Consider the following 13,124-nt stretch of genomic DNA (forward strand, 5'->3'; position numbering starts at 1 on the left):
AGGGAAACTGAATGAGTTCGGAACGGAAATGTTGTCTTTTTGGACTCAAAATACTTTTTTAGGTAGAAAAAAAACTTAGTTACCAAAATATGTAAAACGCGATTTTGCCGTTAAGATAAAACGCGGTTAAACAAAAACGCGGTTCACAACCACGTTTTCTATTGTTGCTGTTTCCAACACTTTAGATAACTAGTCTCATGATACGCGCGTTGCGCGTGTACACTATCTCAATGAAAAATATTAAAATAATATATAAATATCATATTAAAATATTATATTTGATTTATAAAATAAAAGCATATGTTTGTAAAAGTGATAAATGTTGACCCTGTGTACTTACTCAATAAAAGAAAAAATCACCACATAAAATTTTCAATCATCTGTTGATATATATCCAATAATAAACTTATTTTAGCTTAATAATTTCATCACTCCAAATTGAAAAATTATCATTCTTCCTTCCCAATTTCAATATTCACACATAAAATTAAGAGATTTATAATTTTGATTTTGAAATAATTTAAGAACCTCACCAAAAAATGAATTAGGTTAATGGATGATATTAAATAATAGTTTCCTGCTTATTATCTCTTCTTATTTTTTCTATTTGAACCTAGGAATAATTTTGACTTGACTTTAATAGGGTACATTAAATACAAAAAAATTTATATTGATGCGACGTTAGATTTTAGATATGTTTTAAACATAAATCCTTTTTTAACCCAAAGTATTAATCAACATAATCTTTTATTCTAAAAAAATTGAACTGAATGGTGAAAAGAAAAAGATTTAAACGGAAAATAATTCTGGCAAAATCCTATAGAAGAATTAAAAATAAAAGTAACAACAAATTAAACTAAGAAAAATTGCCAAACGTTACAATAATATTCTATAAAATGAGAAAAAAATAAAAAAGATTAAGGGACTTACATGCTAAGGCATGATTCATATCTCATTCGATGAGGACCAAAATAAATAATAAATTACCTCGATATACTTTGTTGTGTTAGTTCAAATGATCCAAAAGCTTCTACGATCTACAATCGGCAACCTAAATTCAAAGAAAGAAAGCACAAAAGTTAGACAACACCAAATTAAGAACATAAAAAGAGATGATAAATGGAAGCAAAAGCACTAATAAGCAATAAAGGAGTTTGAATCACAATCAACGATTAAGACTTAAACAACCCTTATGAAAATATCAAATTAAGACTTAAACAACCCTAATGAAAATATCAAACTTCTCGTATATATATGGCAAACTAAAAAGAATATAAAAAAGAATTCAAAGCAAGAGCATTTCCAAGTTAAAGCAACGATAAAAAATGAAAGACAATAAGGAAAAGACAACAAAATTGACTCTTAAAGCAATAATAAAATTTTTAACCGACGCAGAAACTAAACCTTAGTTTCATGAAAATTGGTACACGTTTTTAATGCTCTTTAACAGGGATATTCATTAATAATAAGTTTTCTATTTATTCTGTTAAATGTTTTCCTTTTGAATCCACCGAAAATTTGACTTTTCTTTAATAGAGATATTAAATGTTTCCTACTTATTCTCTTTTAAGTTCTATTTTCCTTTTTTTAACCTACGAAAATTACAATTTGTGATGGATATTAATTGAAGAAGTTGTTTTTCACCTATTCTCTTCTTCTTTCTCCTTTTATTGTAATACGTTAGTTTCATTTTTTTTCTCCCAAAAATACCTTTTTAATATTTACAATTATATCCAACTTAAAATCCACTTACAATGAATAATAAAGGCGAACAACATTTTGCTAAGAGTCTTCGTGCTTTTAATATAGTATAGATAAGCACAAAAGAAGACATTAAAAGAAAAGAAAAAAATTAACTTTCTCTATCTCTCACCATTTTATCTTTAAGTTGACAAAGGCCAACACTGTCCTTCCATGGGGATTAAAACGCATATGACCAAATTCATTATCACCTACCTGAAACAAAGATGAAATCTTCCTAATTAACTTGGGTAAACTTAGAAAAAACTCTTGAATTAGAAATAGAGAACCATAAGACTGGTTGAGCCAGAACATCATACGGTCCTTGAAAACCGGTTTGGGCATATTAAACACATAATGGCTGGTAATTGGTGCAGACTAAAATAAATAAATAAATAAATAAAAGTCTTCTCTGACACTATAAGCTCAAAGACAAAGCAAACAATAGTATCTTCTACATTCTTGGCTCGAGTTTCGCTGTCAATCGTGAAATAAATATGTGCTGGCTCAAAAAGATGCAGGTCTCTATAAGTGAAGATTGCTTCCGTTAATTGCATAACAATAGAATACGTGGTTGTGAACCGCGTTTTTGTAAAACGTGGTTTTTAACAGCGTTTCTGTAAAACGCGGTAAATTCCCAAATGGCCGTTAAGGTAAAACGTGATTCAAAATCGCATTTTACATATTTTGGTAACTAAATTTTTTTTCCACCTAAAAAAGTATTTTGAGTCCAAAAAGACAACATTTTGGTTCCGGACTCCACTGGTCCATGCATCCATTGCCACGAACTTTCCTTATTTCTCTCAATTCTCAAATTTTGTACTCCCCCTGTTTCAATTCATGTAAACCTGTTTGACTGGGCACGAAGTTTCAGAAAAAATGAAGACTTTTTGAATTTGTGGTCCTAAACAAGTCCAAAAGGGGTCAAGAGTATTAGTGTGGTTATAAAAGCTTCTCATTAAGGGTAAAATTGAAAGTTTAAGCTAAATTGTTTCTAAATTTGGAAAGGGGTCTTCTTTTTGCAACGGGCAATTAAGTTAGCGTTTGGACATAGATTTAGTTGAAACTTGAAAAAATAATTTTTGAAGTAGTTTTGAAAAATAATTTTTGGAAGTTGAAACTATGTTTGGACATGCATTTTATTTGAAAAAAATTTGAAGTTTTGTGAGTGGGAGAACAAGTTTCACCCAAAATCTACCCTAAACTAGATTTTGGGAACTTGAAAAATAATTTCAGAAATTTTTCTAAAATAGATCATTAATCTATGAACAAACAATATTTTCAAAAAAAATTTGAAAAACGGTGCCAAAATGTATGGCCAAACGGGGCCTAAAAAAATATGTTGAAGGAAGTAGTATTTTATAATTTCATACCTAGTAATAATTAGCTGCCTAGATACTACCTTTCCATCTTTGACACTGTTCACTCCCACTAAAATCTCCATTGACTTAAAACGTTTGGATTGAAAATTGGCAGGAAATTATAGGACATTTGGAAAAAATACAGTAGAGATTTATTAATTAGACAACTAACTATTTACCCCAAAGACACGGATAGACTTCTCAAATAAATTTCGGTCTTACTTAGAAAAGGAAAGAGTTATTTTTCCTTTTACTTGTTTGAATGAACGAGCTAGGACTCCATAGACATAACCATGGAAATATTTCTTAGTTTAAATGAACAAAGACTCCAAAACGAAGCTGGTGGCGTATCATCAAGGAATATGGTGGGATAGTTGTGAACCGTTTGCCGTTACTCAAATGTCTCGTGTTCAAGCCTAGGAATAAAGAACTGAAGGATGATCAGTTGAACACTCTTCGTTGATAAATTATAATGCATATATTGGTCAAAAATTACTCGATAAACATATATATTACATGTTGAACACCCTTAGTAAAATTCCTGATTTCTCCGTTACTACCACAAATCGAAATTAGCTTGTCCAACGGGTTTGGAATACCAGATATTTAAGCAAAAAATAAAAAAGAAAAGGCAAAATAGGTTTGGGCGTCAACTTTTCCAAGTCAAATAAACCCAACATTTCCTTAACATTTATGGTAGCCAATGACCAATTCAACATTTGCTTTGCATTAATTTGCTCGAGACTCAGCAACGTCTTCTTTGTAATTTATAGGTGTAATTCAATGTATCCATTCTAATTTTCTTGCATGGCTTTTGCAACTGTATTTTTTCTTGCTCTCTTGCTCTTTCTCCTTTCAGCCATTTCTCAATCTTACCAAAATGTTAGTTTGGGTTCATCACTCACTACAAGTGATGTTACTACATTTTGGCCATCCCCTTCTGGAGAATTTGCTTTTGGCTTTCAAAAAGTTGGAAATGGAGGATTCATACTAGCCATCTGGTTCAATAAACACACAGAAAAAACCATAGTTTGGTCAGCCAATAGGAATAATATTGCCCCTGATGGATCCAATGTTTCTCTCTCCACAGATGGAAGACTAGGCCTATTTGATCCAAATGGCCAACAGATATGGGTTCGTGGCACGGCCGAACTGGCCTATGGAGCCATGCTTGACACTGGAAACTTTGTGCTAGCAAACAGTAGTTCAGCCATTTTATGGCAGAGTTTCGATGAGCCAATCGATACGATTTTGCCAGGTCAAGTACGAAACAAGGAAATAAGCTTGTCTCAAGCTTCTCTGACACGAATGTATCGAGTGGAAGGTTCGAGCTCATACTTCAAGATGATGGAAATCTGGTGCTTTACACTGTAAATTATCCACTTGATGCAATAAATCGTCCATATTGGGCAACGAATTCAGTTGGCAGTGGTTACCAGGTGATCTTCAATCAATCCGGCTTTATTTTCCTTCGAGCACAAAATGGAACTCTGTTAAATTCGATATCTTCTAATGAGTCAAACTCAACAACAAGCCAATTATACCAACGAGCGATTCTTGAATATGATGGAGTTTTTAGGCACTATGTCTCTCCGAAATCTTCTAGTGGGAGGCCCATGGCATGGTCTACTTTGCATAGCATACCGGATAACATTTGTGCCCGCTGGCAAAGTGTTGGAGGGGGTGCCTGTGGTTTCAACAGCATTTGCTCGATGGGAACTAACCGGAGGCCAAGATGTGATTGTCCATTCGGGTATATCTTGAATGATCCGAACGACAAATTAGGTGGCTGCAGACGAAATTTCTCTGAGCAAGATTGTAACCATGAATGGAGAGAAATTGAGGCTTTCACTTTCCGAGAAATGCTCAATTCTAACTGGTTTGGCGGTGATTATGCGTCTTACCGGGATGTTCCAGAGGATTGGTGCAAACAGAATTGTTTGAGTGATTGTTTTTGTGTTGTTGCTATTTATGATCAAAACAAAATTTGTTGGAAGAAAAGGTATCCGCTTTCAAATGGGATTCTGAAACCGTCAGATGGTGGGAAAGCTTTGATAAAAATAAGGAAAGACAACTCCACAGTGGGATCGCCACCACCACCAACAACAACTACGCCTCAGTTCCAAACAAAAAGGAAAAGTCAATCTACTCTAATCATTTCTGGTTCTGTGTTGTTGGGCAGTTCACTTTTCATCTTAATGTTGTTGGCCGTTTTATATGTTTTCAAGTTTAAGGGGAAAACGCCAAAGAAGCGTGTGCAATATCCAACGGTCCCAGGAGTGAACCTAAGAAGTTTTAGCTACAATGAGCTAGAAGAAGCTACAAATGGATTCAAGGAAGAATTAGGAACTGGGGCCTTCTCAACAGCTTACAAAGCGGTTCTTAATGACGAAAATGGGAAAGTCGTTGCTGTCAAGAAACTACACAAGATGGAAAGAGAAGGAGAACAAGGATTCGAAGCTGAAGTGAATTCAATCAGTAGGACTAATCACAAGAACTTGGTCCAACTCCTCGGATTTTGCAACGAAGGCCAACACCGGCTTTTGGTTTATGAATACATGAAAACTGGCTCAATAGCAGACTTTCTATTCAAAGATTCTAGGCTTAGTTGGTCCCAAAGAGTACAAGTTGCCATAGACACTGCCAAAGGGCTTTGCTATTTGCATGAAGAATGTAGTACCCAAATTATACATTGTGACATCAAGCCTCAGAATGTGCTTTTAGATGAAAATATGATAGCAAAAATAGCAGATTTTGGAATAGCCAAGCTTTTGAGGAAAGATCAGACTCGAACGACCACTAAGAAACGTGGCACGAGAGGGTACGTAGCCCCAGAGTGGTTCAGGAACATGCCTATAACCGTCAAAGTGGATGTGTACAGCTACGGAATCTTGCTCTTAGAGCTGATTTGCTGCAGAAAAAGTTATGAGCAAGATGTGGCAAATGAGGATGAAATGATACTTGTGGAGTGGGCTTGTGATTGCTATAGAAGAAAAGAGTTGCATTTACTTGCGGGTGATGATGAAGAAGCAATAGAAGATATCAAGAGGTTTGAGAATTTTTTGATGGTTGCTATTTGGTGCATTCAAGAAAATCCAGCATTAAGGCCTAACATGAAAAAAGTCATGCTAATGCTTGAAGGTTCTATTGATTTCTCAGTTCCTCCTGACCCTTTTTCCTTTATTAGTTCTGTTTAGATCAGAAGGGGAGCCTTGGCGTAACTGGTAAAAGTTGCTGCCATGTGACCAGGAGGTCACGGGTTCAAACCGTAGAAACAGCCTCTTGCAGAAATACAGGATAAAGCTGCGCACAATAGACCATTGTGGGAGCTTATAGTGCACCGGGCTGCCCTTCAGTTCTGTTTAGATCAGCCATATTTTTTTCCCTTATACTTTTGTTTGTCCCTAAATAATATTGCAATAACCTGTGTACACATATACAATTCAATATCTGTATCTTCACTATAATAAGCTTCTTGTAATGTATGGTTTTCATCAATTCATAAAACTTCTTATTCTAACTCAAGTTCCCAAAAATAAAGAGAAGAAATGTATAAAATCCATCAATATTTAAGCCAGTACATATACTGTTCCAAAGTTATGCTGCAAGAAATGCTTCAACAATTACAAGCATTTTTGTTCTGGTTTCCCTCTCCATAACTTGGTTAAACAATGCAATATTTAATGCTTATCATGGTTTGCTATTCCATATACACATATATATGGAAATATACTTGATTAAACCAAATGATCCTAGTTTTGGAGTGGCTTCTCTAGTTTAGTTATTAGGATTGGTTTTCCTATTATCTCTGTAGATTCAAGTTGAATTCTTTGATTGTTTTAACTCTGATATTACTGCACATGATCCTTTTGCTAAGAAAATGTGCTACTGCAGTTTTCTTTGGAATAAAGTATAGAGTGAATAGTGAGTTGGTCAATTAGTAAAAGTGAGTCATTTTTTCCTTATAGCATAACTCTGCAGTTGTTATGGCTTAAAGGTGAATGTATTTTCCAAAATCAATATTTATTTTTATAAGGAGTAAAAGAACCTTAGAGGAATTGAGACTTCAATAGAACCTTCAAGCATCAACATAACTTTCTTAATGCTGGACTTTCTTGAATGCACCAAATCTCAATCATCAAAAACTTATCGAATCTCTTGATATCTTATGTTGCCTCTTCATCATTACTCACGAGTAAATGCAGCTCTTCTCTTTTGAAGCAATCATAAGCCCATTCCACAATTTTTTTTCATCCTCATTTGCCACGTCTTGATTATACTTTTTCTGTGGAAAATCAGCTCTAAAAGCAAGATCCCTAAGCTGTACACATCCACTTTGACGGTTTTATGCATGTTCCTGAACGACTTTGGCGCTCTTGTTCCATGTATCTTAGGGGCCGTTCGAGTGTCTGATCTTTCCTCAAGAGCTTGCATGCCATTCCAAGCTATGCTATTGAATCGACTTCACCTCCGAATCCTTGTTCTCCTTCTCTTTCCATCTTGTGTAGTTTCTTGAAAGCGACGACTTTCCCCTTTTTGTGTCATTAAGAACCGCATTGTAAACGGTTGAGAAGTCCCCATTTCCTTGTTTGTAGCTGAAACTAGCTCTTTGTAGCTGAAACTTCTTAAGTTTAATCCTGGAACACCTAGATATGGTACACCTAGAACTGTCTAACAACACAGAACCAGAATAAATTGGTCATCACTTGATCTCACCTGTGGAGTTGTTTTTCCATATTTTTATCAAAGCCTTCCCTCCAACGGTTGGATCTACCACCCCTTGTGAAAATGGATTCCTTTTCTTCCAACTAACGTTCTCGGCACTGTAAACGGCAACAGCACAAGAACAGTCACTCAAACAATTCAAGCCTAATTTGTCATTACGATATAACCGAGTGGACTATCACATCGTGGCCTCGGGTCAGTTCCTATTTAGCAAAGGCTGTTCAAACCATAGACATCCTTTTCTATATCTGTCTTGATAGAAAAATATATATTCTTCGGAGGAATGTTATACAAAGTAGACCATTCCATTGGCCTCCCACTAGTTGCAATAGAAAATTTTGGATAGAAATGGTGTCTAAAACCTCCATCATATTCAAGAATTGCTCGCTGATACATTTGCCTTGTTATTGAGTTTGCCACATTGGAAGATAGCGAATTTAACAGCATTCCATCCTTTGCTTGAAGGAATATAGAGTCAGATTGATTGGAGATCACATCATAACCGCTGCTAATATTCATATATTGAACGCGGTTGATCAATACGCAGCATTTGTTGCATCGGTTGGATAATGGAGTGTGCAAAGTGCCAGATTTCCATCACATTGGAGCATGAACTCGAACCTTACACTCGATAAATTCGTGCAACTGTTTAACCAAAAAATGTTAAGCTCTTTGATTAAATCAATTAATGATGAAAAGAGGGTAAAGCTTAGACAAATATAATCTACTCTAGATCTAAGCACCATGAATATTGAAATCCAAGAGATTGAATTTATATAACAAATCTCATATTGAATGGAAGACACTAAATGTAAATGATAATCTTACAACTTTAGCATATCGTTTCTTATTTGTAGAAATAAAGAGGATAAAGGATGATTCTTGTTGATGACTACGAGATTTAGCTTTATTGATTCAACTAAGAGGATTGCACAGGTTTGATATCCTGAACGTGAGCTGCTTCTTCTTCCTCTTCTTCTTCTTGCCCCTGGAGATCTTTTCTCTGTCTTCTCTGTTTTTTGGTCCCCCCCTTCTGCTTGGCCTTCCTTATATATATATATATATTGTCCATTTCCTCTTTTACCCAATGGTTCTTAACCAGCATGCCCTCTCATGGCCGTACTACTTCATTACACGCCCATATGTTACGTTCTGCCGTGTAAGCCTTTTGATGGTCTAATCTTGGCAACAGTCGAGATGCTCGTCACCATTACGCCTCGTGGGTACGACCATGGCTTGGCCGACCTCTTACCGTTTCCTTTAATAATAACCATTTGATGGTCAGATTTTGGTCTACACAGTTAGTCCTTCCGCCCGTTGGGGTCGTCTTTTGGTGAGCTCAGTGGGCGGATCCTGTCGATTGTAGAATTAGGAGAAATCTGGACATTATGCGAGGACGGGGTCCTTACGGCTAAGCGACGATGTGATGCTTCAAGGACCTTACCGAGCCGTTGCGTTAATTCGGAGATGGATCGTTCCGTCGATTCAGGGTACCATGAATGCCTGTTATGCGTCATTATGGTACACGTTTCCCAGGCAGCGTATCGATCCTTGTGCCCTTTCGGTTTTTCTAATTGATGGCTCTCGGGTTTCCCACTCAGGATATTTGTGCTCTTATAGATAGGGGGAATCCACCATTTGATTGTTATGCTCTCAATTTATCTGAGAGAATTTTACAAACTTCCACCTTTATTAGTTTTTCATACTTTTGCTTTCGTCAGAATTTGACGCGACCATCCTCTCTATTCCTTTTCCATTCTTGTTTATTTCAAGATAGACAAATGGCTGGTACTTCTTCCCAGACCGATAGATTCATCGAAGCTCCGGTGCCGGAAAATGATGTACCCCTCCTTGAAGAGGGGATGGAGGTGGCGGAAGATGAGGGATTTCCGACAGTGGATGAGATATTACCCCGTTCGGGGAAATTAAGGACTGACTTCAACAGCCCTGCCGGAGACGAATCGGAACTTGTCCCTTCCACCATGGATGAAGCGGCGATTACGACGCTCAAGGCCAAGTGGGGAATCACTACTCATATCGAGATGATACCGGCGGCGGGGAAGGATATTGTTCATTTGCACCGCTCGGGGTACTGTGCGTTTTACGCATATCCCTTTGTTATCGGGTACACGCTTCCTCTTCCCTCTCTGTTGGTAGACTTCTGCTGCTTCTATGAAGTGTGCCCGGCTCAGCTGTCCCCATACGCGTACAAACTCTTCCTCATTCTTATCAAGTACGCGGAGCTTGCCGGACGAGGAATTTCCTTGGGGCACATGCTTCACATCTTTGCCCCTCATTTTCTTCGGGGTACAATGATCCATATGCGCCATCGAGGAACAAAGAGTTTGGTGGTGAAAATGGACGATAAGGCTAATTACCACTTCCGGGCGAGCTACTTCTATGTGCCGACGGAGCATCTTGTGGCGGATTCGGCAGGGTTTCCAGAGACGTGGAACTTCGCCCGTAAGTTTTCTTCTATTTTTGTGATTCCCTTTACAGCAATCTTTGATCGTTCCCCTTTAGATGATATTGCTAAGGACTTGTTTTTGCTTTTACAGCCGAGAGATTACCTCCCCATCTAGTTGATGATATCAGCGAGTGGGTGAGCGCGATTCTTCCCCATACCATGGGCATTCGTGAGTGGGTGTCTTTCCATGTGAAATATGGGTGCAAGCCTCTCACTGGTGAGTCGACCCGCTGCAGTTTTTCTTTATTCTTGCCTCACGGTTTGGCCTTGCCATTATATAATCATCTTTTTTTACAGGTACGGTGCCAAGTACGAGGGCTCCTCAGCTCGCATTCCGTCAGCCGGCATCTCTAGCCCAACCTTCGCCAAGGGTCGCTGGCCGGCCTGCACCGAGAGCTAACGCTCAATCTGCGCCTGCGACTGAAGCCGTGCATTCGAAGACTACTACTCAGCCAGAAATGCCGATTCCGACTGTTCATTTGATGGGCGAATCTTCTCGCGCCGGTAGTGGGGAGGCCCCGTCGAAGAGGTGACGGGTGGTATTGGAAGTGGCTCCTCAGGCCGAAACATCTTCGTGGGTGACCGCGCCTTGGTGGTGCTTGAAACTGGCGGTGGGACCAACCCGGCCGCAGAGGCTATACCTGTTGTGAGCGGTCAACGAGTTGGTTTGGTGGAGAGACGGAGTCCCGAGGTTACTGTTGCTGTCCCTGGCGGCCCTTCGACATCCCGGCTGAACCGTACTTCTTCTTCGGTCGAAGAGAGGGGGAAAGGCGTCATGGTTAATGATTACAAGTCTGAATTCGACATCGACCCTGATGACGTTAGGATGTTTGAGGAGGGCTTTACCCGAATTATGGTGAGAGTGGGGTCCCTCCCGAATACTAGAAATTCCATCGGACCTCAACCTTCTGCAAGACACGGTGGATTTTGTACCACAATTCGACCTTCTATGCTCTGCCGCAGAAAGAAGAGCTCTTCAGAACGTCAGTGACGCCGAATTTTCACGTGGCGTGGCCGCGATGGGTCTAAGGGTAAGTCCCCTTATTTGTTGATGTTATTATTTTTGCTTTGTCACCTTGGTTTCTACTGACTTGTCTCTTCTCTTTGTTTTCAATCTTATATGCTGGAGATCGAGAGTGCTCGTAGGGCCGAGACTCGGGCTGTGATTTTTCTGAAGATGCTTGAAAAGTATCGGCGGTATCACAACAAATGCTGCGAGATGCACGAGTGGCTCAGGGCGGGTGCTGGCACCCAATTCGTCAGGGAAGAGTTGGAGAAAAGGGATCAGGAACTGATGCAGTCCATCCGAAGATGCAGTAAGCTCGAGGAACTGCTCCGTGCCAAAGATGAGGAACTCGAGGTGGCAAGAGGGTTGCCGCAGAATATGAGGATCTTCAAGCGAAGGTGTTGGCCGAGCTGGAGAAGAAAATGGCCGAAATAGAGTGCCGAGGAGGCTCGGTTCGCGGCTTTGGCGAGGGTGGCGGGGTTGGAGGATACCATCCGCGTTCATCAATTTGAGCAGGAGTCTGAGAGGGCCACGACCACACTGAGAGAGGCGCGGCTCGATGAGCGTATTGGTGAAATCGACCGAGAGGCTTTGAGCCTAGGAGACCGGGTCGTAACACTTGAGGCCGAGAGGGAACAACTGTTGGCCCAGATCGAGTCTGCCTCCTCCACGGTCCCACGCCGCCTATATGAGCTATGGGTCCACGCCAAGGCCCAAGATATTTATAAGGGCTTGTGGGAGGCGGGGACTGTCCTAGAGGCCACCTTTGAAGATGCTCGAGCAAAGGCACGCGCGGCTCGCACCGCCTGTGGATACGACCCTGCTACTCCGGAAGCAGGCGAGGGCACTGAGAACGAGGACGAGCTCCCTTCTGATGGTGATGATGATGGGGAGAACGGAGGTGGGGGCGATGGGGAGTGAAGCTTTTTGCTGCATCCTATGTACTTAGTTTTTATTTTGTTCTTTCGTTGTTCATTTTCATCTTCTCCCAACGGCCCTTTGTTAGCGGCGACTGTCGAACATGTATATTTGAATAAAACGGTTGTTTCTTCTTCCTCTGTGTATCTTTTGATTTTCACCGCAATAAATCCTTGACTCTTTTGATTGCGAATTCGAACATGTGGGTTTGGGCGAGCCCGACTTCTAGCTTGCCAACTTAGGCGGAATCAACCTTAATTCGGACGAGGTCAAATTAAGCCTCACCATCTTGAGCGAAGTTAATTTCTGACATACATTCGATCGAAGTCGAGCTTTTCTCTTGGCGAAGGCCGATGGTCGTAGGGGTGCTATTTCGAACAAGGTCGAAATTATTATCCGTAATGAGTTCGAGCAAGGTCGAACTTTACTCCTAGAGAAGGACGATGGCCGTAGGGGTGTTATTTCGAGCAAGGTCAAAATTATAACCCGTTGTGAGTTCGAGCGAGGTTGAACTTCTCTCTTTGCAAAGTCTGATGGCCGTAGGGGTGTTATTTTGAGCAAGGTCGAAATTATAACCCGCTGTGAGTTCGAGCGAGGTCAAACTTCTCTCTTGGCGAGGGTCGATGGCCGTAGGGGTGTTATTTCTACCAAAGTCGAAATTATAACCCTTTGTGAGTTTGAGCGAGGTCGAACTTCTCTCTTGGCGAGGGCCGATGGCCGTAGGGGTGTTATTTCGAGCAAGGTCGAAATTATAACCCGTTGTGAGTTCGAGCGAGGTCGAACTTCTCTCTTGGCGAAGGCCGATGGCCGTAGGGGTGTTATTTTGAGCAAGGTCGAAATTATAGCCCGTTGTGTTATTTCCGTTGGGGACATTACTCGTCGTTGTGTTGTATATGCATTGCGTTCA

General features: G+C 39.9%; 1 protein-coding gene across 1 annotated transcript in view; it reads left to right on the top strand.

Moving 5' to 3' along the window:
• Window positions 1–6,340, top strand: part of LOC109237984 (G-type lectin S-receptor-like serine/threonine-protein kinase LECRK2) — a 10,147-nt gene extending 3,807 nt beyond the window's left edge. The window contains 2 exon segments of the mRNA XM_019404404.1: window positions 3,906–4,365; window positions 4,368–6,340. Of these exon segments, the coding sequence (XP_019259949.1) occupies window positions 3,906–4,365; window positions 4,368–6,298 (2,391 nt within the window). The 3' untranslated portion in view covers window positions 6,299–6,340.

This window comes from Nicotiana attenuata, chromosome 1 (genome assembly GCF_001879085.1).
Source record: "Nicotiana attenuata strain UT chromosome 1, NIATTr2, whole genome shotgun sequence".
Taxonomy (NCBI): Eukaryota; Viridiplantae; Streptophyta; class Magnoliopsida; order Solanales; family Solanaceae; genus Nicotiana; species Nicotiana attenuata.